The sequence below is a fragment of the Haliotis asinina genome, chromosome 8 (genome assembly GCF_037392515.1).
Source record: "Haliotis asinina isolate JCU_RB_2024 chromosome 8, JCU_Hal_asi_v2, whole genome shotgun sequence".
Classification (NCBI taxonomy): domain Eukaryota; kingdom Metazoa; phylum Mollusca; class Gastropoda; order Lepetellida; family Haliotidae; genus Haliotis; species Haliotis asinina.
The window spans coordinates 20,759,238-20,785,275 of NC_090287.1; the positions used below are offsets into that span (position 1 = coordinate 20,759,238).

Below are 26,038 nucleotides of genomic sequence, written 5' to 3' on the forward strand. Positions count from 1 at the left end.
CATTCGCGTATGGGTATCTAAAAATGAAATTTAAAAATATCGTGAGTTTTAAATGCACTTAATTGAAAATGCACTTAGTTCGTTTACCGATACCGACATATGTTAACGACGTGTGAGTCCCGTAGACTTCTCAGAAATTGTACTAAGCAGAAAAAATCTTATTCGGAACGTTAATACAAGTACAGACAGGTTTCAGAATAAAGAATAATACTGGTTTGTTCGTTCCTTGTTCGTTGTTCCACTGTATATATTTCAGTATTGTTCTCTATTCTGAAACCTGTCTGTACTTTTCGTTACACTCCACTGCTCAGAGGTGGCGTGTAACGGATAACACTGAGACTAAGTTTACTTAGACTGTCGTACTTACCAAATACCGTAACTCTGCTTGAACTCCAGAACCGTTTCAAATAGGCCAGCATAAAAATATAACACTGAACAGTCTGTAATTTGTAAAATATCAAGGTTTCCATGGCCAAGAAAAATTATAAAAACACTGAATATTATTTGTGGCATTCTAAAAATTCTCTGTTGAAGAGTTACGTCCCTTTGTTTCTCTCCGATGATCCAGACAAATATCCCTGTGATTTTGTTGTCTCTGGATACCTGAAACAGCAAACGGGAAAGCTCCATGCAGCACTGAAAGATTCGCTACTGCTGTTATTAAATGAAGACAACCATGCTCAGAGCCGTAAAGATAAATTCTCTGATGAAAGCCGGTACGTACACATTTCCCTTCATTTATATAAAGGCGATCCTGCATTGAATAAGTAATATTCACACAAACAGGTGGAGGTCAGTTGCTGTTCCCGAGGATCAAAGTCAAAGAGAAAGGAGGTGCCACCTCACAAATCAAGTACATTTTGGTGAGAATATTTACTTAGAAACGGCTCTCTGAAAAAGCTGATTATAGTATTAATTAGTATTACGTTAGGAATGGTGTTAGGAATGTTGTTCATGTTTTCATGTGAAAACACCCAGGGAAGAATTCTGTTTGCAATAGTCAGGCCTCCATGATAGTAATACCTAATTATATAAAAATGTACTTCTACTGGTGCTGTTAGTGAAATCTTCAGAAAGGTTAATGGACATATGTCATGGTAAACGTCGTGAAACTGACCTCAGTGTTTGATGATAGGTAATTGACACTGATAAGAAATAATGTTACAATATGACATAATTCAAAACACAATTGTCCATCATGAAGTTGTATTGTAGCACAATACAGATATCAGTGATTTGGTATTGACAATGGCAATCATGCTAACAGCAGAAATCTTTGTGTATACGCAAAGCAGTACACAATGACCTGATCAAACTAGGCTGTCAGTGTCAAACAGACGCTGAAATGTGACGAAAAGAAAAAAACAGTTACAAATAACATGCTTAGTTTCTTCAGCCTACTCATTCAAAATGTGTAGGATATAACATGGTCTGTTGGAATTGTTGAAAATGAGCAATTGTAAACTTTGATTGTGGACAAAGCTACATTGGTGAAACATCATGACCCATCAAAACCCGAGTCAAAGAACATTGCACCTCTGTTACTAATTCGGACAGCAAATCAGCCATCTCGGACCACATCAAAGAAAACCCTAATCATCAAATAGAGTGGTCTGACATCACAATCCTAGCCAACAACCAAACGGACTTCACCAACACAAGCTCACCGAAGCCATTCACATCAAAAGCCACAAGCCCACCATCAACCGTGACCAAGGATATTTCATTCCATCTGCTTATGATGCACCTCTCTACCAAGCCCAATCAATTGCATAAACATCTCATCCTCCATTGTAATTACTTCATTGTAACCCCCTTTATTTGTACATGTCTGGCTTCCATTCACTGTCCTTTTTGTACTACTTTCTTCTCCAGCTTTCTGCTTCTCCAATCATGGCATCATGTTGCTCCGGTTGTCAATTGTGTTTTCTTTGTATACTATGTTATCTCATTGTTTTTATTAGTATATATATATATACAAGTTCTGGAATTTATGCATCATTCCTGCTTGACAACGGTACAAGAATCTGTATCGAAACGTCACACGTAATAAAAAAGTTGTTATCCATAACAATTTGTCCTATTTGTACCAGTGGTGTCCGAAATTTTGTCCATAAAAAATATTAAATGATTATTGGTGTCATTGATTTTAAACATGACATATTGTAAAAATTCCTCAGATTTTATGAAAATATGAATATTTATATAATCAAGTTGGAGAACCTGAACTGAAGGAAAGCTTTACCTCAAAAAGAACTTTAGCATTGGAGAAAGGATGAACATAGGGAAAATGATGTAGTTTAGGAACTTGAGACAATAGCCATTCTCCTTGACATTCACAGAAGGAGATAGTCAGATGATCCTTTCTATACACTGCAGCCATCAAATACACATGTAGTGTGTTTGTTGAGCTAAACACATGAATGTGATGTTGTACGCTCTAGATCTTTGAAAAGGCATGGAGAAACACAGTGTTTGCAGTGAATACTGGATGTTATGATGATGAAAGTCAACAGGGCGGAGTGATCCTTGCTATGGATGCCATGTTCCGTATTAAGTGTTAGGACGTCCACACCAGTTCAAGGACCTACTACAGAAGCAGACATCCAGTTTATTCCTATTGCTTGTTCAGCTGTTCAAAAGTGTAGTAGGAATGTTTGATCACATATTTCGAATAAAGAATGCTCATTTTCATCAGATCATTTGCTGGTGGGGTAACCTAAAACATTTGCTTGTCATGGATAATAGATCAAGGTCCAGGACCCTCATACTTTTTTACCTTTGTGAAAAAAATAAGTTGGCTGTAACGTAATTATTCATGCTTTACTGAACACATTAGCCAAGTTAAAGTGTCCAAATGGTATTTTCTGCATATGGTGGATTAGAACTGACTTTGTGTCAGTTGTGTTGTTTCATAAGGCAGCATTATGTATGTATTCCTGGATAATAGAATAAAAGAAGTAATTAGCACCCTAATATGTTCTGATGCTCTGATTTGAACAAGCATGTTTGATTAGCTAAAGGCAGATTAACAGAAGCAGGTCAGAACAAGTGTGAATAAATCAGAATGCTAGGCTACTGCTCAGCTTGCAATGCATGGACCCAGACCTATATATTATAATAAGGTGACTAAACATTGCTATCACAGTGAGAAACTGTAACACCATTTCCCTGTATTCGTATTTAGTTAATGAAGTACTGCCTAGATCCTTCAACACAGGAAAACTTGTTTGTATGTTTTGTGTGTATGGTATATTTTGTTACTAATTCTTTTACAGTGCCATACAAAAATTAAAAATTGTTTTTACAGAAGTCAAGTGTTTTCAGAGGGCATTGGAAATCATTCCCAGCATGGCTGATAAGGTGAGTTGGATATGTCTGCCATTGACAATTTTGTCTAACCACTGACATTCTGGTGCCTTTGTACTGTGAACTTCATTTGTCTGAGGGTAAATAACAACATCAACAAGTTGATGGTTTTCATGTGTGTATTTTTTGTTTATCTTTTTGATCTTTAACTTGATTGCTTAAAACCTCTGATATTTACAATGTTTCTCAAATTCAGTAGCGAAAATACTCACAGCAATGATACCACGTAATTTCAGCTGTTTGTACAATATGTGCTTCTTATTCATGTTGGTCAATATTATTGTTTCTAGCTGTTGGTAGCAGTGGGATAGCATGGCAACCCTGCCTATTTCTAGTGTCCTCTGCCATGATATTGCTGGAATATTGCTGAAAGCATCATAAAACTAAACGCTGGTGTCTTCAAAATTGTAACCAGAGGTTACACTTTCTGTATTTAATCTGTTTTAATCATTTTTAATTACCTGTTGTCATTACCGTGTCTGAATGCTGCCATAAAACAACATTCACAAACTAGCAATGAAGATGCAAGCACAATATCTTCATATTGATATGATCATGAAAAAATAACAGGCTAGATATTGGTCAGGACATGCCCAGTGAACTTAAGTATTGAGGGAGAGTTATTGCACTTACTTAAAAGAATGATATATTTGACACTAATCGGTACTCCTAATGCTCATTTCATGCAAAGCTTGGTTGAATGTTTATATTGTAATAATACTAATTAAGCCATTTATAAAGCTCTGACCTTGACGCTACACAGGCATGCACTAAGCATGATGGGCATTATTACATAGGATAACCAAGCAGCTAGTTTGGTACAAGAGTGAGTGAGTTAGTAATTGAGTGTGTGAGTGAGTGAGAGAGTTTGGCTTTATGCCGCTTAATAATAAAAATATGTGCATTTATATTGTGCCAAACTCCACTCACGAGGTGAATGCTCATAGCGCTAACAGTCAAAGCAGGCATATTTTTACTCCTGATAACCCAAGGTTATAGTTATGTGACTTATTCCACCAGGTACCCATTTTCTGGTGGGTAAACAGAGGTAATTTGAACAAACTCACTTGCCTAAGGTGAGACCATATGTGTCATGTGCTTTGTTTTGGGGCAGAACTGAAGTCTCTCACGAGTTAAGGTGCCACACACCCATCCGGGCACTGTCCGCGTCCATCATTGCTTAACTTGAAGCAGCTGGTTAGGCAAGTGAGTGAGTGAGTGAGTGAGTGAGTGAGTGAGTGAATGAATGAATGAATGAGTTTGGTTTATGCCGCTTTTGGCAACATCATGGCAAGGTACTAAAGAAATGGACTTCACACATTTCAACCATGTGGGAAATCAAATCCAGGCCTTTGTCATGATGAGCAAACACTTTAACCACTAGACTACCCCACCGCCCTTACTAGAAGGTTATGCGACTTGTACTTATATTCATTTTCAATGATATGATAGCATGACATTAATCTCACAACTAGATTTGAATCCAAATATAGAGATTTTTAGATCAAGAGAGAAGTGAATTTTGTAGTAGAAAATGGAATGCATCTTAATTTATTGCAATACTCCAGTAAGCTTTTGTTTGTTTTTAATTTTGATAATACAGAGGTAGTAGTGAAATGTCTTTCAATAAACACTGCCACCGACTGAACATCCATCCAAATTACATGTCTACCCAAATGCCTGACTTCAGTTTCTGGATTATTCAGTATGGATTCAGAGTGGCAAGGAATGTATTATGCTGGTCTATCCATGAAGATCCATGCTAGAATTGGTCTTCAGCAAACTTGCTTTGTGGAGTCAGGTGGTCAGACTCTCTGGTTTGGTTGACACATCATAGTACCCCAGTTGTGTAGAATGATGTTTATGCTGTTGATCACTGGATTGTCTAGTCCACAGTTAATGTTTTACAGACAACTGCCATTTAGCTGGAATATTGCTTTGTGTGCCATTTAACAACAAACAAAATACTATGCTTGGCGAAATAATGGCTACATATGGACCTTTTTATTTTCAGGATTCATTTGTTCTGGCATATTCTAGTGACGACTTTGTGCCACAGACAAAACGATGGGGAGACCATGCTGACAAAAAGAGCAAGGTAAGCTTCATTGTCTCCATACCTTTGACCAAAATAGGTCAACACATGGGGCTTATATCTTTAGACCTAACTGTGCTAAGAATGCAGGATTGCTATCTGTCATTTGTTTGCCTGGTCTATGTTGATTGTCAGGCTGACATTCTGTAGCTGAAGTATAGCTGACTTTAGAAGGAAATAGCTTGCATTCAAAGTTGTTGAAGCTTGTGCATTTGTTTGGCCATTGCCATGTATATTTGAGAATTTGTCTTTCAGCACAAGCAAAGAGACAACACCATATCATTCCTTAGCCTCTTGTATAGTTTTGCAGTCTTGTGTTAAGTTCTGATCTTTGTTTGATATAAGGCCCTACACTCACTGAAAATTGAAATGAGGTTGTGATGTTATTGGTTTTGGACAATATTAGCATCTCTAAATTTGCCATGCCTAGGGATGGATCCAGGGCCCAGGGGAGGAGTGTGTGTGCAGGCTTGTGTGTGCACTTAAATCATGAAGTCAGGAAATTCTCTGTTTTCGGGGGGAATCCCACTCTGATGCCAAAGACAGTAATAATTCTGAGACAGTTGTGAATAGTTCTAAGATATGGTTTTGAATGTAATATCCCTTGGTTATTTTCACCTCTTAACTGTTCCAGAGTGGTGAGGTAGCCAGTCCACGGGTTGCTTGTCACAGTTAACATCTGGGTTGATTCCCCACATGGGTACAGTGTGTGAGGCCAATTTCTGGTATCCCCCACAGTGATGTAGCTGGAACATTGCTAAACTTGGCGGAAAACCAAAATCAAACACTCACTGATACAGATGAGTTCATATTCATGCTTCATAAGTATAGGTTTGACCTTGCTGGTCTGTTTGGTGGCTTTTTCTTGCATTTTGCGTAAAACTGTAGCACTGATGCCACCATTTTGTAGTCACTGTTGTTGTTTGATGTGCCCCAGTTTGACAGGGAGCTGACGGGTCGGTGGGACAAGTGTATGGAGAATGGTGTATTTCGATACGACATGCAGCATCTAGACACTAGGGTGATCCCCGGAGACAAGGGCTATGTCGCACAGGTACGCCAGCTCAGGTGTTGATACTGAAACAATATTAAACGTTTTAGCATAACACAAAATTAAATTTTTCAGTGACAACATGTTCTATACAGTCAAACTGTGCTCTGTAGATCTTTGATCAGTCAAACAATTGTCTCAAGGAAAAGCTTTTTTGATATGTATGCTTTCGTATTCTATCATCTTTGGTTGTGTTGAACCTCAGATAATCCCAGATAATCTCTGGTCATAGGTTGGTTCAACTTCAACACATTGTATCTTAATGTAAATCTATCCTCTACACTTCAAAGGATAACTGTCAGTGATCACTGATAGATGTCTTGGGAGTATGACATACTGGGCATGTGATGTGTGCAGTGAATTAGAAACTGATGCAAAACCAATATGAAAATTAAAAAACATTGTCTGGTTTCGTGATGATATTAAGTATGTACACCATGGCTCTCCCCTCAGTTGAACAGTCTGCGGGCTACTGAGAGAAGGAAGCCTCAGACAATCATGAGTGTCAGTCAGCCTTTCAATCCTGACCTCTTCAACTTCACTAAAGTCCACACAAAGGAAATCTTATTCAGGCTGCTAAATACAGACGATTCTACCAGCAAGGAAGTGACCATGAATGGCACCACCGACAGTGCACAGGTACTGACTGAGTGAGTGAGTGAGTGAGTGAGTGAGTGAGTGAGTGAGTGAGTGAGTGAGTGAGTGAGTGAGTGAGTGAGTGAGTGAGTGAGTGAGTGAGTGAGTCACAGGTGTGAAAGGGTTAATGCATTCCCAACAGCTCAAAAGTACTGAATAGTAACACTGAGTGAATGAGTGATTGAATTCACTGTCAAAAGTTTGCATTGAAATGTTTGGCTTAGTACTAGCTAGTGAATCATACAGCTTTTCATGAACAATCTGACCAAGTTTATGGCTCTGGTATTTGCCCTAGTTATGCTTCTAGTTTTATCAGTACAGTTGCCATGATTCTGGGTATCATGGCAGATGTCTCATTCCTGGATTACTACCAGTTCGCCTCCAACATCAAGGTCACACACCATACTGTTACTGAAATACTCTCCAAAGTAGCGTCAAGTGATACCTTGTGAAGAGATGAGCTAAGGTTATGTTTGTAGTCAACTGTCAATACCTGATAATACCAGCAGTAGCACATCCAGCAGTGAGGTTGTTTCTGGCCATGTAGCTCTGCTGATGTGGTGATATCATCGTGTTGACAACAGCAACATTTATTGAGTGAATATGTTGTGTGTTCATTACTAAATATTTGTCTCTGGGTGATGTTGCCAGGAACCGGAACGCCATATCATCATCATCAACGTCAGCCCCTTGGAGTATGGACATGTGCTCATAGTGCCACAGGTGAACCGTTGTTACCCACAGGTGAGACTTCATGGGCTGGGGGTTGCAGGTGAACTCGTACAGTGTGGACTTCATTAGCAGGTGCTAGACTCTACCCTCACTGTCAGAATACTAGTAGTGACTATTGAGGGAGAAAGAACTATTGCAATAGCGATGGTTTATTGCAGTGTACTGTTGCAATAACGAAAGTCTGTTGTGATAACTTATTGCAATACTGTTGCAATAGGTTTTTCTCCTTGAATTTTCTCATTTTACATATAGATTATATGAAATAACAAGCTGAAGTTGTTTCAGTATCTTTTAATAACTGACCAGAAACTTGAAACCCAGATCAAGTTTGTTTTTAAATGTAACAGCAATGCATGTAGAACTCTACATCTAACTGAACAAATCTGATAATTCCTGTATTTTGCTCTTCGCATTTATCAATGAAAGGCAATTACCTAAGCTGTCAGTAGTCACACATACTATCAATACATCAATTGTTTTTCGTTGTATCATCAATTAATTGCTATTGGAGACTCAACAATTGCAGTCCATCATTAGTTCAATGCATCGGTACCCCCATATAGATTACTGCCTGCTGGGATTCCTGTATTTACGTGCATTATGTTTCTAAGATTGTTGGCACCATGTTCACAGAGTTTCACCATAGTGTTAACATCTGAAGCCTGTATCACTTTAGGCTTGATGACTCATATAGCTGATGTGCTGTAACTTATCAGGCTTATATACCATTCAAAACAGTGTAAACCAAACCCATTCAATGTGGTTTTCAGTTTTTGTTGGTTTTTTTTGTTGTTGTTTTATGCCAATGTCAGCTATATTCCAGCTATATGGCAGTGGTCAGTAAATAATCGTGTCTGGACTAGACATTCCAGTGATCAACAGCAAGAGCATTGTCCTACATAACTCAAGTTAGATGACGTGTAAACAAGTCTTGGAGCCTGACCACCCAATCCATTTAGTCGTCTCTTTCAACAAGCATGGGTTCTAACCAGGATTTTCATGGGTCCCACTTATTTGAGTTGCAAGTATCACTTCCATGGTGTACTGTAGTTCACAATATGAAGGATTGCTTGGTCACACAACATCAACTGTGAACTGATAACAAGTTAAAATTATGCATGGTATAGTTTCATGATAACCAACTCTCAAAGATCCACGTTAGACGTTGTCTTCAGCATCTACAGATTGATGCTCATGATGTCACTCACTGGATCATCTGATCCAGAGTTCTGCCATACAGCTGGGATATTGCTGAGTGTGGAGTTTAACCTGATAATCAATGGACAGACTTGTATGGATTTATAAAAATGACCTCTTGTCAGTGAGCAAGCTGGGCTAATTATCAGGAACATATTGAACATGACACTATGAACATGATGAGGCATGCTGACAGGTGTTCGATGTTCCAGGTGCTCACGGAGACTGCCGTAAAGGTGGGACTGGAGTCCATGCTTCTCAGTAGCCACAGGTAAGCATACTCACTCACTTGTAGATTCACTGTGCCAGATTTACCTTGGTTACAGTCTTTCCTTTATCATCTCCATGCACATCCTGTGGGTTTCACAAATGTATACGTGAAAGCTGTATGTGAATAGCCTCTCTCCTGCTAGCCTGTGGTAAGTAAAAATATCCACAGTCACTGGTCCGACTGACTGTTGAATTTTTATGTGGTCATTTTGAAAATGTATCACTGTCTCCAACCTCTTATGTTGTAATATAATTTTGAATGATGCAAGATTATGACCTGATTAAAATATTCATTATGTTAGCTGCTTAATGATGAAATCCATGTTACACAGACATTATCTAATTTTCATCTATGTTTGTAATCTTTGGGTTAGTTTCTATGTTCAAACTTCAGGGAAGGGAATTATTTTGTGGGCTAGTAACTTTGAGGGATAGCTAGCCCGACTGGTTAGCACAATTATGACTCTGGAGCAGGTTGGTCTTTCATAATTATAACTTTAATTTGATTGTGCACAGTTTACAGGGTACAGTGTGTGTAGCCCATTTCTGGTGTTTCATGATGTGATTTTTTTCTTACAGATCTGAACCTATATATGCCCTCTCAGTTAATCAGTTAATTACCATTTATTGTGATAAGATGTATTAATTGTTATTACCTGGGATAACCCAAGCTGCCTGTTAGGCACTAGAAGGTTATAGTCACATGACTCTATCCAACCAATTACCCATTTTCTGCTGGGTGAACAGAGGCAATTTTGAACAAACTCACTTGCCTATGGGGACAACACATGTATCACATGTGCTTCATTGTGGGGCAGGACTAAGTCCTAGAAACTCTCAGCAGTCAAGCTGCCAAACATGGTCACCCATCCCAGGACTGTCTGAGTTCAATGTTGCTCAACTTGAATCAACTGTGACCTGAGTTCTATGCACAAGACCACACACCACCATGTTTTAGCATGAAATGATACATTACCTACATGAACCTTTGAATCCACTTTACCATTCACTCACAATGTAATTTCAAAACAACAAGAGGTCAGATTTATGTTTGGGGAAAGATAAAGTACTCATGATATTGCGTGTGCCAGTATGTGCATGTGATGGATCTAATTCTGTTTGCAGGGGTTTCCGAATTGGCTTCAACAGTCTGTGTGCCTACGCCTCAGTGAACCATCTACACATGCATGCCTACTATCTGGAACAACAACTCCTAGTGGAACACTGTGTGAGTTTAACTAGCTGTCATGTAGTGTTGTACACATATGTGTCACGTGTACACAGGCTTTGTCAGTATGCATAGGTGTCGAGTGTAGCTACACAGGTGTCATGGGTCGGTACAAATCAGTGTCATGTCAGTTCACATAGGTGTCATGCTGTGTCAGTTCTTATAGGTTTCATGTGTCAGTACACATAGGTGTCAGTATACATAGGTGTCATGGTGTGTCACTACACAAGCATTGTGTCAGTATGCATAAGTGTCACGTGTCACTACACAGGTGTTGTGGGTCGGTACACAACAGTGTCATGTCAGTTCACATAGGTGTCATGTTGTGTCAGTTTGTATAGGTTTCATATGTCAGTACATGTATGTGTCATGTATTGGTATTACATACAAGTATCATTTTGCATCAGTACAGTTGTCATGTAGTGTCAGTATTCACAGTTGTCATGTAATGTTATTAAACACAGGTGTCATGTTGTGTCATTATGCATAGGTGCCATGTGTCAGTACACATAGATGTCATGTTGTCAGTAAACAGTTGTCATGTTGTGTCATTGAACACAGTTGTCATGTAATGTCATTTTAGATCAAGTACATTTGTTACAGCTTCCATTTCTACCTCATACCAAATGTTGATAATGAATTTTGAGGATTGTTTTCAGGATGTAGAACCTCTTGGCCCCCATGTACATGAGCTGACTGTCATGCCATGTCACGGGTTTGCCTTCCAGCTTCACGGGAGCACAGTCACCAAGATATCCAGGTAACACAGATCTTGTACACCTGCTCAGCCTAAAATCTTTTGCTCTTAACCATTCCCCTCAAGAATGTGTCCAACATGAGTACCTGTTGTGAATGGAAATAATGATGAAGATTGAGTGAATGAGTGAGTTTGTTTATACACTGCCTTTAGCACTATTCCATGGTGGGGACACCAGAAATTGGCTTCACACATTGTACCCATGTGGGGAATTGAACCAGGTTTTCGGTGTGACAAGAGAACGTTTTAACCACTAGGCTATCCCACGGAAACCTGATGAACTGCATTGAGAGGACAATATCTTAAACAAATAGTTACTGATGACAGCTGCAGTATATTCAAAAGAATGTATACCATAGAAGCAAAAAGAAACAGCTTTGTAATAAAGTTTTTATTAATTTGAGGGCAGTGTATATGAGTCTATGAGTTTTCACTATAGACATGCTGGTGTCACCATATCTGTTATCACTAAGTTTAGTTCTATCTGACCAGGTTGATACATAAGATAACAAACTACTTCCATAACAACGACATCGCCCACAATCTATTCATCACACGAGGAACCGTCTTTGGGGAGCCACAGTCTAGCACAAACAGAACAATACGCATGTACCTGTGGCCCAGGAAGAAGTTTATAGGTAAGAATATCAGGTTCATGTTTAGAGAGGCTTGTTCCAAAATTTGGCATGGTTAGTCAAGACATCTGTACCGAGTACATAGATGTACCGAGATGTATGTCTGTGATTGTGGAGGAATTCACCTGATTTGTTTCTAAATTTGTCTACACCATGCAAGCTGGTAGCTTTGACCAAAGTGGTCAGTATAGGTCAGACCTACATCTCCATTGACACTGAAATAACTGTAGAAATATCTGATGACTGTCTTATGCTTCTAACTTCTGTCCTGTTTTCAGGTACCAAAGTTCCAGATGAATTCAATGTAGCTGTAATAGAACTGGCCGGACATCTACCCATTAAAGGTAAGGAATTCGAACCTGTGTAAGAACGTTGGGTTAGAGTAGTTGTTAAAGTGTTTGCCCATCAAATGGGCAAAATAAATACCTGGGTTTGATTCCCCACATGGGTACAGAGTGTGAAACATTGTTGTTGCATTCAACAATGGAACCCAAGTTCTACATGATGCACCCTGATGTACTAATAAAATCTTTGAAATTTGTTATGATATGATGTCAGTCAAATAGTATGCAACTGGGTGTCAGTACTTTCATATAGATATTATCTGGCTTAAGGTTTTCATCGTTCATCATTTCAGATGAAAGTTCCTTCCAAAGTCTGACAGAGGAAACAGCTGACCATATCATCTCAGACGCAAGTCTTCCACTTGAAGAGTACAATCAGATCAAAACCAAAGTGGTGGAGATGGCCAAGCAATTAGATGCCAAGACACAGTGACGATGAAGACACTTAGACAATATATTGTTCTGTTGGAGACAGCATGGTATTATTTAAACTCGGAATATACTTTGTTGGTGTCATATTTGCAATGGACTTGTCAAACTATTGTGACATATTCCATTCATTGTTTGCTACTTAAAGCAAAGGTGCAGATAATATGACTTTTACCAGCAGTTAGAGGCTATAACAAACCTATAGACAATAGTTTTTTAATCATGTTCAAATTGAGTTTGCATCTTTTCTAAATCAGTATTTTAGGCTTCTTCATGTTTTGAAAATGTAAGCTTTACGAGTTGTCCAAGTCCCATTTTCCGTATCAAAAGACGACTGAATTCTTTGTCTTTTGTCTGAAAACAGAAAAGAATTATCTCAATATTTTCCTAACCTTTGATGTTAATTTATAATTTATTATGTTTTCTTAATTGTGGTATGTCATCTTGGATGTGCAATGTACTTATTAACATGAGGATAGAAATTTACACATGGGGTCATTTTTATAAATTGTCAGTGTTGATTGGTTATTTAAAGTGATATCACATCACATCATTGTTGAGAACATCATCTGATGTCATCCATTGTTCAAAACATCACAGATTTATTTTGGGAAATCATTTGAACAATCGACTTACCTGTAGTAATGTTTTTGCTGATCCCTGAAGATATTTTAACTTTATTTTCTGAAGTGTTATAGAGTGGTACGTAAACTAACCTTGTAAGTCAGATTTATGGCTTATCCCACCCTCTTGGCCATCTGTTGACTCACCGCAGTCAGTGAGATGAAGTCATTCAAGTTCATTTTAAAGTTGTTGTTAATTGTTCTATTATTTCAAGTAGTGGTAACATTGCAACATATGTCATATTTGGGATTTCACTTGCTTGGTAAAGTACAAATTCTAGTACTTTTTTGGTTGAGTCCCATCTGCGATTCAGACCCGCACGTTCTGTTCTGTGGTTCTTGTGAACAATGATTTGTTTCATGTCGTAGCAAGATCAAGGTCAAGGTCATTGTTTCAAGGTCATCTTTCTCAACAAGATTTTTCACCAAACTTACATGTTTAATTTCTCAATAGTGTCCTTTCCTGTATTAGTATCAGTCCAATGTTTACTCATTTTGTTGTTGTTTACACACTTCTCTCCACATATATACAGCAGAAATGTGTTGCTATGGTGAATTCATACGTTAAGTACTTCATATTTCAATAAGGGGATCTTATTCTCCTTTTTGTTCTCAGTCTGGACAGCATTTGGTGATGAGGAGAATGATTTGAGATGAATTACCAGAAGCCGCTGGCTGTAGGGTAGCCAAGTGGTCAAAGCATTCACCCAGGTTTGATTCCCCACATGGTTAATATGTTTGAAGCCCATTTCTGGTGTCCCCTGCCATGATATGGATGTCAATTTGCTGAAAGCATCTAAAGCCACACTCACTGACTCACTGACTCACTAACTCACCAGAAGCTCATTGATTCTAAAGGCAGTCGAAGTAAATTTAGTCTCAGTGTTATTTGTTACGCTCCACCACTGAGTCTAACAAACCCTAGTAGAAGGTCGCATCAGGTAACCTCTGAGCGACCTATGACTGTCCAATCAAATGCGAGAAGGTTAAATAGATTTAACCAATCAGACACTACTTAGGGATTGGAGGGACTTACAAAATATTCAGGTCTCTGACACAGATCTCTCCACAAACAAAAATTTGCATATAAACAGTTATTTTTACCTGCAGTAATATGCTTTTGGGTTTCTGTTGACATGGTTACCATTAGCTGATATTTCCTGACATCCTTGAATATTGCCCAGAACATTATTTTCAGCAACTGTTTACTCACCGTTGTCATGGTTGTAAAATGCACCATGTGCATCACCTGGAAGCAAGCGTATGCTAAATAGCATTCGGAATCATTCGAGTACGAACGTTTTCGACATAAAAAGTTCACAAGGTATGTGTGAATGTCCACTTTCGTGATTTGGTAAGCTGTGTTTGATTGGTCAGTCTCAAAGGTTACCTGACGCAACCTCCCATGAGGTTTTGTTAGACTCAGTAGTGGAGTGTAACGAAAAGTACTGAGACTAAGTTTACTTAGACTGATTCTAAAATCTAGTTCTGATCCACTTTAATTATTAAGAGAGTTTTTATGTTTTCATTTGACTTCCTCAGGTGAAAGGTTGTCATACATTTGGTATGAGAGTTAAGAACACACCTTCATTTCATACGACCACGTCCTCTATGTATCATTTTGTAGTATCTATACAGTGGAAGTTGTCTTAACCGGCTCATTGGGACTGAAGAAATGATCCAGTTTAGACAACGCGCCGGATTGCAGAGCTGAAGGTAAATGTACAATCAACGGACGGGACTAAGATTTTATGGGAGTGTTGGCAACTTGCCGGATTGGACAGATGTCAGTTTTGACAGCTTCCACTGTGTCTCATTTGACCAATGTCCACAATACCACAAATACATACTGAACGGGCCATCACTGGCTTCATATGGCCAAGTTAAGCAATTAAAAGACCTCTCAAGTATCTAATGCTGTAGAATAGTTACAATACATGTCATGTGATAATCAAAATTTGTTTATCTATTTCAGTATGTCACAATGAAACAGAAATAACATTTCTTCAGGAAATTGATTGATGATATATACTGTTTGAAAGGCATTTGCAATGCAGTCAGCTAAAGTACATAATAGTACTGGTATTCCTGGAGTCCGGTATCTATGGAGTAGAATTTTCTTGTTGTATGCCATGTGTAGAGTCCCCAATGTGGAAACCAGTCAATACAGTCTCAAGAGATTAGGATGGATGCTGGATGTATTATTGTATATGCAGTAGCAGTGTTTCATATCATGTAATGAAGGAACTTCTTTGAGAAACGTTAAGAAGTTAAGGCAGGGATTTACCTTGAGTCCTGTATTTGAGAGTCCCTGGGATTCATACTCTTTATTTTCAGGGGTCCTGGACAACAAAATGGGGGTACCAGACACTTGATTATCAGGTACATTATTACTGTAATTAAATTGCCAATGATACCATTCCCAGCTTGTAGAAAACTAAGTGATAACTTACTGTTATTTGAGTGGAATTTTCACAAAAAGTATTCAGAACTTTTCTGTGTCCCTGTCGATGCACTAATATATTTTGTTGCATCCATTGTCAATTTTTATGCACGTGGGATGTAAGAATTTGCGTCCTGTAAATCCCCGTTGGAGTATTAAAGAATGATACGAATATACGGAACAACTCCTTTATTATGTGTGTGACATTTTTGTGTAGCTTCTAACACCATTATCCTGCCAGTGGAGTACAAGTTATGGACTGAGATGTATATATACAGGGAAGCTTGTTAACTTCACAGTGGGTAAAATCTCAGATAAAACCTTGGCAGATGAAGCCTGTCGTATAAACAAAACAATTATGACTGATAGGAGTCTTTGATTGGTTGTAATAAAGATGTTGTTCATATAAATTTGTGTTTCTGCTTCATAAATGTGACATACAAGAAATAGCAAACATGTCTTGTTCTCCCTAAAGGTTTTCAAAAGTTTTTTATTCTAAATTATGGTATAACAGTGATTGATAACATCATTCAATTTGTATGTCCTAACATGTTTATATAATATCATGGATAGTGGGGTAGATCAGTGTTTAAAGCATCCACTCATCACACTGAACACCGGGTTCAGTTCCCAGCATGGTACAATGTTTGAAGCCTATTTATGGAGTCAAACCCTATGTGATATTGCTGGAAATAAAAGCAGTATAAAACTAAACTCACTCACCCACAATACAATATCAGAACTAGCTCACCCATATCTGACCTCACTGAAGCACCTTTGTCTGCATTTATGTTTCATCTGACTTGGTGGGATAGTGATCTCTTGCTTATGATCACGTTTTGTCAGCACAGCTGTGATATGGGAAATGTGTTGGTTTGAGGGATTATATCAGGTAATATATCTTATATGTTCAGTTATTTGAACCATCACTAAATAAAATTATATTTTCCAGTTGTGTTTGTTTTGTGTGTTTTCCGAAGAGCCAACTTGAACAATTGTGTTCCAGTTTTTATCTAGGATTTAAGTGTTTTGTCTTTGACAGATATCCTATACATTGAAATAGTACAATTTTATGTTGTAAATTACAATATGTACACAATGGTATCAATGCAAAGTAGAATTTTCACTTCAATTTTGCGAAACACGTTGTGAGAATCATGTTGCTTCAATCTGTGGAAGAAATGCTGACGATACATGCAAGTATTGTCTGCTGGAGATATCTCTTCTGTTTGTGTAATGTCATCACAGCGCTAACCCATGAAGGTTTGGGTGAGAACTGATCTTAAGTAACCCATGGCCATGCTTGTCATAAGAGGTGGCTAACGGGTTCAGGTGGTCAGGCTTGCTGATTTGGTTGACACATCATCGCTTTGTGCAGATCAATGTTCATGATGTTGATCACTGGATTATCTGGTTCAGACTCGATTATTTACCGACCGCCATCATATAGATGGAACATTGTTGAGTGGTGTAAAACTAAACTCACTCATCACAGACCTCATTGGTTTAGGTAGCAGTTGTTTTTCTGTGTAGTGGAACCAAGCCTTGATTAAAAAAGTGTGTATTATTAATGGTGGACGACATGATGAGCAGTCAATGACAAAGGCTTGTATTACTCTCCTACCAGCAATATACCTATATGTCTTTCTAGCACTGTTTCAATACAAGCCCCAGTCAATATGACCTGGATCCCCATAGGTGTTCAGATTTAGTGATTTAATTCACACTGTTATCATACCGTGATGGCATGAATCGTTGTTCATGTTATCAGTCACTGGTCTGATGGTCAAAATTATATCAAAGTCATGAAAATATTAAACACCTGACCCATTTGATTAGATCGATGATCATGTTGATAACTGAACTGTTTGGTTCCGACGAGATTAATAACAGACCACCACATAGCTGGGAAATTGCTGGGTGTAGCAATACTCTTTATCAGCAGCAACTTCTCCTTCAGAAAATAAGGGACGGTTGGGTAGCCAAGTGACCAAAGGAAGTGTGCGAAACCCATTTCTGGTGTCCCCATTGTGATGTTGCTGTAATGTTGCTAAAGCAATATGAAGCCATACTTACTGACTGCACACTTTCTGCAAATAAAACAATGACATATATTTTTTCAAACTTTATTTTTCAAACCTTTCTTGAATCAAACCAAAAGAGTTTGGTTCCCAGATAGTGCAGGTTGAGTGCAACAATCCAGATGACATGAAGGCAAACAATACATGGCACACACACAGAGTTCTACCTCACCCAGGCCACCTGTGGGAAGACCATCCTCGCAGACATACACTGCCGTTTTGACAAGTCGAGAAGCTACAAAATTTGGCTTTGAAATTGCAAAAACAGATCTTTTCTTCACAGTGTACACCCACTAGCCATCAACTTTGAAAAATGTACAAGTTCCAAATGTCAGGTTACAAAGTAACAAAAGACTAGAAATATAAATATATCAACAGTTGTGAAGCAATCCTTACTGACTTATTGCACATTTGGAAAAATAGATTTATGACGCCATCTACTTCGATTTTGGTGGAAAAGAAAAACATTAATATAAAACATTTTGATTTGGTACTAGAAGCCCTATTAAAAACAACTAGTAAATAAACAATATGGAAACGCTATTGCACTTTGCAAATCAACTCTCCAAAATAAGTTACTAGGGAATATGAATACACCAATAATAAATAGAAATAAATTACATTCAAAAGGTAAGTGCTCAACACTTCAACCTTGTAACACAAGCCTTTTTCAGCACCTACAACTATATGATGATGTGCAACATGAAGATGCTGTACAACAACGTTATGTTAAGGATGTAAACTGTACACAACCTGTGTATTTACACTGTACATATTACCAAAATTATTCACTGGAGGAAAGTAACATTCCAAACCGACAAAATCTGTTGTACACAAAATTCTGAAGATGTGTCTAGCAGTGGAAACAGCTTCAAGCATTTGAGACTTGACAAGCTTATATGAATGCTAGTGAAATCTCTTAAATCTGCTTCTCCGTCAGACCAATTATGTATCTCCATCAAATAATGTATTTATAAGCACTGGATGGACTCACGCTTCTGCATACTAATAAATAACGTCATTCACTCACGGAGATGCCAACCCTGATTAGTTGCTAGGAATATCTGTTCCACAAATACCATTACCTGAACTTGCTTCCCCCTATTATAGCAACCATCATTAGCTTGACGAAAAGACTTCTTCGGTCAAAATATGTATTTTTTTTTACATTTTATGAATTAAATCCAGTCATCTGTAATCTCGACAAGATAAAACTATGATTTAGTGAATGCCTTTATGCACTACATTGGGAAAAATCATTTGCTGACACAAAACACAACTTGCTTACAACTTGTCATATCTTTATACGGTCTGGGTTTATAACCACCATGCTTCTATATTCAATGCAACCACTACTGGTAAAAATGTAAATTAAAATCCTGATATTTTGACAACCTTTGACATAACCTTTCCCATAAGTGTATTGATGAACTTGGTGTAAATCTTTGTAATAATTCTGAAAGTTGGAAACGGCTGACATCTCGGTACTACCTAAATAACATAACAAAACAACACTCTACTATCACACTGTCTACACCTCAATGTAATACTCCGCGCGTTGTGCGTCACCTTGAGTGAAAGGCACAGCACTGAGATAATTCAAGTGTTATTAGATAACAGCATTGCCATAATCAGTATGTTATTGTCACAAAACGGGTTTGTACTTTGTAGCTCTGCTTGATGTCATTAAAGTGCAAGTATGTACATAACTCTTTCCTTGCACAGCTGGTCATATGACCTTCGGCGCTGTAGAGGTCAGACATGGTCTCTGTGGTTACTGTACAGGTCAGGACTGATCTTCGTTTTTACAGTCGTGTATCAACATTGCTAGTTTATATTACAAAATGTACAAACATTTACAATACAAAAATTTAAAAGTCAGATCAACAGTCAAGGTGTATCAATATAACGTACACAGTTGGATGTAGAAAAGAGGATTATTTCTTTCAGACACAATGGCAGTTGTCATAGCAACACAGTATTTAATACAAGTCGACTCTGCAGCATCTGCAAAGTGTTGAATAAATTCTTGTACAAGAAATAAAATAATCCACATTCTCTTCATGTGTCTTTGGCACAGGTAATGTTTTTCTCACAATAATCAGCCTTTATGACAGCATTATCACTCCCATCTTAATCCTGCTCACAAGAATATGGATCCAACTTCTTCCATCCACCTATCAAAGACTGAGGATTTGGTGCCGTATTCTTGGAACACTCATCGAAATTGGCCATGGTCATTGTATCTTATTGCGCAGACATTGGGTAAAAAGTTCATGATTCACTGACAGTTTTAGTGCAGAGAAACTTCATCCTCATGTTGTTTGCGGAAACAGTCACCAACAGGAATGAAGTTCCAACAGCGTTGTTGATACAGCTCCCATACATAGGATTCCTGTAAAGGAGACATAAAGTTATGTTACATGCACACTGTAATTTACTCACCATCACCATATTGCTAGAATATTGCTGAGTGCAGTGTATAGTGCAATGTTATAGAATTGGAGTTAACATTAATATTAACCTTAGTCAAGGATGCCTCATGAAAGGAGCCCAAGGAACATGTAACCCTGCAAGGCTTGCACTATTTGGATGATCCCTGTCAAAGGCTGAGCAGTATATACACTGGTAGGACTTACCTGTCCGGTGTACTCTGTGTCCGGTTTGTTAATGAGATGCATCAGGAAAAACCTGGGGACAGATGGACATTCAAATTATAACTCAGTTAGCATTTGCTGTTCTCGTGCCCAACACCACACTCAATGTCAGGGCTGTGCAATATAACTGGTTTACCGTTATTTACCTGTTCGGACATGAGAACAATACATATTGCAATACACTGATTGAAAACAGGTATTCTGACATGAATTCAGAAAACTCTGCAATCTTCGGATATTTCTTTTTTCTGTATTGTACTTTTCCATGTTTCATTCTGTCAAATATTATATACATCTGTATTTTCTCACAAATAAAAGTTTTTTTTATTCAAATTTAATCATGCACAGTGATTTTGTTGTGTTTTTGCCTAATAAATCAAGCATCCACTCATTTATAAGTAGTTCTTGTTAAAAATAATGTTAAAAGATATTGCAACACCTATCATAATATATGCTTTCGTATCACAATATATCGCAACATGAAAATTCTCTGCAATACCTACCCCTACTCAATGTTAAAGCTATATGAACCACATCATCAGAGTAGGAGCCACACATGAACAAGTCACTGCAACTAACAGCCCCAACTAGTAGCTTCCAACAACCAGCACAGGATGTAGATGACCTATTTCCCCAGTTCCTGACTGTGAGTGAGCTTTTAGCACCATTCCAGCAACATCACAACAAGAAACTTTAAAACAATCTTCACACATTTCATCCATGTGGACAATGGGATGAAGGAGCACTTTATCACTAGGTAACCACACTTGCTGGACTCGATTATTTACACCCCACTGCTATATAGCAGCAGTATTGCTGAGTGCAGGAAATAAAACCAACTAAATGATTATCAGCCAGAAACTGAAGCAAACTAACCATTCTCTAGTGATGCAGTAGGATGAAGACAAGATAAATACTTACATGTAATTTGCAAAATTGTGTTCATTTTGTACGTGGGTTTCAAACCCATGCGGCACTTTGTCGAAATACTCTTTCCCTATTCCACAGATGAAGCACTTGGACTGGAAAAAAAGAGGAATGAACATAAAATGTCAAACAGAAGCTGAACTTCTGTCTATGACTGCTGCAAAATTTGACAAATATGGGCATCTTTCGAGCACAGGTGAACTTTTTGGGAAGACAAGAAAACATATAGGTTCACATATATCTTCAGCAGTTTCCATGACAACCAGCTACTTACCTCCATGTCCTCTTTCACCTGTTCAAGCTGATCTCTCAACTCACCAAAGGCGTCAATGATCAAACCTGAAACCACAAACAAATATTCTGTTAAACCAAGTTGCAGACCAGAGAAATGTATGTGTAAAAGTTTCTGGTAGTTAAATGACTAAAAGGAGAATCAGGTGGTCAAAATGGCTGTTGAATCCACCACTGGTTACAGCTAAAACATGAAACATTCCCTTACATGAGCCACAAACAAATGATCATACTTAGGAATATTCCAATAAAATGCTCCGAACAGCCTCTGTTTGTTATAATCATACAGTCAGGCTCAATGGCATGTCTGACAGTGTGACATCATACTCAGATAGTGTAACATTTTGCAATGGGAACAGACAGGTGCAGAGGGGAGTGTCTCTGTGACTGTCTCATCAGTGGCCTCTCAGTCAGAACCAATGGAAAAAATAAGCCTTGGCAGCACTTTTCACACGACTATCAAGGGCATATAACGGCCTCCCCCTTTCCACCTCAATGTGAACGAAATCACACACTTTAATAATCAACTTTTTGATTGTACAATGAATTTCATTTCGTCATCAGCACATGGCAGTAATCCTGAAACGCCCATGCATCAGATGCACCTGCCTATCCCTGTTGCTGCCTGGCCTATCTGCACCAACTGTCGACAATCATATGTGGAATGATGATAGTTTGTTAAGCAACATATTCTGTGATGCATGACAATTTCTGATAGGTTATTCATGAACATATTGTCTCGTAATATCTACTTACTACCTTTCTGATATATTTAGCAATTCATGAGGACACTTTCTAGTCAAACCTACTGTACCTTGAGTATTGCTTAGCGTGGCATCATGCCAACAGCAGTTACCTACCCTGAATGATAGCCAGCAGGATGACAATGACAAAGAAGAAGAAGGAGATATCAAACAGGATACGGTACACCTCGTACACATCCCCATCTGCTGCTTCTATCTCGTCACCTGAAGCAACAAACTTATAGTTAATAACTTGAAAACATACAAAAATAATAACATTCATATAATAAAATTACACAGGCTCTGGAAACTGTAATTTTAGACCTCAAGTGTTAACAAACACACACTTAATTGCTCCCTGATCATTAAACAAAATGCCCAAGTAAATGTTGGATTTTTAATCTTGATGGTGACATGCATGCTTGCAGAAACAGGAATATCCATTTTTAATCAATGAATGAGCTCTAAAATCAAGGACATAAAAGAAGACAAACTTAGATGCAAACACAGTGTCATGTTTGCAGCAGACATGTTTTTTACAGGTGAACAAGACAACTACTCACCTATGCCACCACCAGCTCGTACACCTGTGTGCAGGTGGAAGACAAAACACTGAAATATAACAAAGCTTCATTAGAGTTATGTGGTGGTGGTCTGTAGATAATCAAGTCTGACCTGTCAATACACTGATCACTGTAACTGAGTTATAATGACATGCGTCAATGTCAGCAAGGCTGACCACCCAATCCTGTTAGTCGCCTCTTACGACAAGCATGGATTACTACAGACCAATTCTACACCAGATTTACAGGGGTCAGCAATGTTATGAACTCACTTGTATCTGAAAATAACCTTTTTTGTCTCTACAAAAAACTGCATTCCCTACATGGGTGTGATTGAAGTATGCTTGGGTATGAACAAGAGAAAGTGTTAACCAGGTAAACTAGTGGCTAATAGCATGAGCAACAATTAACATAATCTGATGGACCACATGTTATGACCATCAAATCATTATTTTGACAACTCTTTCATAAGCATGTGACACTTAAATCTTGCTCATTCTTATATATAAGATGGCGTCTGATTGTTGCCATGGTGCTGCATCAACACCAAGTACTTGTCAATCGAGCTGTCCAAATAAATGTTCATGATATAGGTCTGTCATGTTTTAGGGTGGTCAGGTAGTATGAAATGGTTAAAGTGTTTGCTCATCACAACAAAGACCTGGGTTCTATTCCCCAACATGAGTAAAACATGTGACATCTATTCCTGGGTCCACTTGCACAGATGGATCGTGATTTTAGGCTTCGGCTATAATCGTCATCAACTTGCACAAGCGATTGTAGGCTAAAATCATTGTAAGATACAATCAAAACTTATAATTGGTCCAGTTTGATGATAGATAAGATCGTGATCTTAAATGCACGTTATCTTACATCAAGCTAAGATCAGCTTTGTGAAATCTGATTAGGGCAATTACACTGTAATTTTAAAGTTGATTGTAGGGGTCCAAGACTGATTGTAACTGAGATTGCTCTGTGCCAGTGATTTTGTTGGAATATTGCTAAAAGTAGCAAAATACTAAATTAAACTGCTCATTAATTATGTTTGAGGGATTAATACGTGGAGGTGATAGTTCCCCAACCTTGTCATAGAAGAGACTTACTGTCAACATGTCATGGCACTTGTAGTCAATCTGACCGTCCTCATCCTTCACATAGAACTTGCGGAAGAAGTTGAAGGCTATCACGGTGTAGATGTACACAATGACACTCAGCAACATCACTGTCAACACCAGCTGTAACAAGAACACCACCAAATATTAAATCACAGAATCATGCGAACAAAAACATCTTGTGTATACCTGTTAATACAGAATTGTGTACCTGCTTCCTGCGTATAACTGTCAATATTGCTAACAATAGTGTTCCTATTTCCTGTTAATAACTGTCAATATTGGCAGCATCTGTGTCCTGTGTTCATCTGTCAGTTCTGTCAGCAATAATGTACCTGTTTCTTGTGTACAACCATCAATATTGGCAACAATGGTATACCTGTTTCCCATTGTGAGTGACGGACTGCATGATGGTCCGGAGTGTCTTGAAGCCGATTGCTACATCCAGTAGATGGGCAGCAAAGAAGAAAAAGTTAAAATTGCCCATCACGGAGAAGACAAAGTACCATGCGATGTACAGGAAAGACTGAAACAAAGAACACTAAATTGAAGAGCATGTTCACATTTTCTCCTTCACATAATGTGTCAAAGTTTTTCAAACATTGAGCACTATAACACTGTTTATTTTTCTATAGCTAATCATTCACACCAAAACAGATGGACTAATTTATGAAATATGCACATAATATTCCTTAACTTGTTTTGAGAAGTATATACTACCAGCTGATACAATAGACACTTACATTATCAGTGAAAATGACTCCCCACTTCCAGATCTGATACTGCCAGTCCATTGTCCTCAAACTGAAAGAATATTATAATAGCATTACCGACATATCCTAACCCAACACATCCATAATACACTACATAGAGAACTCAATAGACACCTACCTGAATATACTTCCAACAAAATCACAACTGGTACATAAATAACAAATCAATAGATTAATAGCCGAAAATAAATAAAACTATATTCATTTTCATATTTTTAAGAGGGACAATAAATAATGACTTGCAAAAAATTTCTTTGACAAGAGCGATAGGTGAAAATGCTTATTTCAAATTGACACAGGCCAATACATCTACACTAGATGTACTTACAACTGTGGAAGGTAGCCAGATTTATCATCTGTTTCTTCAGCAACAGGCTCTGCTTTGTCCATTCCTAACAAGTTGCTGATCTGCTCATAATCATACTGCTCTGCATAGCGGGCTCGAACCTGGCAACACATTTGTTAGTGGAAATAATACTGTACCAACATATCAACACTACCATTTTGTAATATGTTATATCTGAAATTACACTTTTTCAGTAAAGTGCAGAGTCTAGTATTTTTGTTGGGTTGAGTTCCACCTGGGATTCAAAAACAGAACACACAGAGTCAGAATACAGTCAGCCATCTAACCCACTCAGGCATCAAGTCAGAGAGCTGGTAGTCTAGATTACAGACTTCTGCACCCCTCAGACATGTGTAAACTGGCATGGCTCCCACGGTCGAAAGGTCTAAACTCACAATGCCATTTAGAAAGTGGTCAAACACAACACATTATATTTGGGATTCTCAGTAAAATTCAGATTGTAAAGAATGTCAAACATATGAAACTACATATTTTGATAAAAATGATGATAATACCATCCTCATCTTGACAAAAATGTCATTATCATGCTTGATACTCCCTACCATTCACCTAATGAAGGAGCATGCATATGCTCTGTAACGTCGATGTTAACATACTTACACCAGGTGCAACTTACGACCATTCAACCTAGTTGCCCCAGCCAAATTCAAGTTGCAACATAGTGTGTTTAAACATCAGAGGTTTCATTGCACATAAATATACTTCTGTGATGTAG

At 38.1% G+C, this 26,038-nt stretch overlaps 2 protein-coding genes across 18 annotated transcripts in view; one reads left to right on the top strand and one right to left on the bottom strand.

Annotated features, from left to right (window-relative positions):
- Positions 1-3,316: 3,316 nt before the first annotated feature.
- On the top strand, positions 3,317-16,760 carry LOC137294149 (GDP-D-glucose phosphorylase 1-like). The gene is made up of 11 exons (XM_067825129.1): positions 3,317-3,363; positions 5,384-5,467; positions 6,402-6,518; positions 6,969-7,154; positions 7,803-7,895; positions 9,293-9,351; positions 10,476-10,578; positions 11,238-11,338; positions 11,828-11,973; positions 12,249-12,314; positions 12,608-16,760. The coding sequence occupies exons 1-11, from the start codon at positions 3,352-3,354 to the stop codon at positions 12,745-12,747; spliced, it is 1,107 nt and encodes a 368-aa protein (XP_067681230.1). The 5' UTR covers positions 3,317-3,351; the 3' UTR covers positions 12,748-16,760.
- A 1,161-nt stretch (positions 16,761-17,921) lies between these two features.
- Positions 17,922-26,038, bottom strand: part of LOC137295405 (ryanodine receptor-like) — a 173,589-nt gene continuing 165,472 nt past the window's right edge. For all 17 annotated transcript variants that reach the window (XM_067826762.1, XM_067826761.1, XM_067826763.1 and 14 more), the window contains 10 exons: positions 25,285-25,403; positions 24,927-24,987; positions 24,563-24,709; positions 24,175-24,306; positions 23,072-23,120; positions 22,626-22,733; positions 21,749-21,813; positions 21,469-21,569; positions 20,530-20,581; positions 17,922-20,285 (listed from right to left, as the gene is read on the bottom strand). In XM_067826762.1, the coding sequence (XP_067682863.1) occupies positions 20,184-20,285; positions 20,530-20,581; positions 21,469-21,569; positions 21,749-21,813; positions 22,626-22,733; positions 23,072-23,120; positions 24,175-24,306; positions 24,563-24,709; positions 24,927-24,987; positions 25,285-25,403 (936 nt within the window). In that variant the 3' untranslated portion in view covers positions 17,922-20,183. The remainder of the gene's footprint in view (positions 20,286-20,529; positions 20,582-21,468; positions 21,570-21,748; positions 21,814-22,625; positions 22,734-23,071; positions 23,121-24,174; positions 24,307-24,562; positions 24,710-24,926; positions 24,988-25,284; positions 25,404-26,038) is intronic.

Excerpts from the sequence above, each read along its gene's own strand:
- LOC137294149 (XM_067825129.1), top strand. Across the intron at positions 7,896-9,292 it reads TGAACCGTTGTTACCCACAG|GTGCTCACGGAGACTGCCGT; the intron begins GTGAGACTTCAT and ends TCGATGTTCCAG. Across the intron at positions 10,579-11,237 it reads AACTCCTAGTGGAACACTGT|GATGTAGAACCTCTTGGCCC; the intron begins GTGAGTTTAACT and ends GATTGTTTTCAG.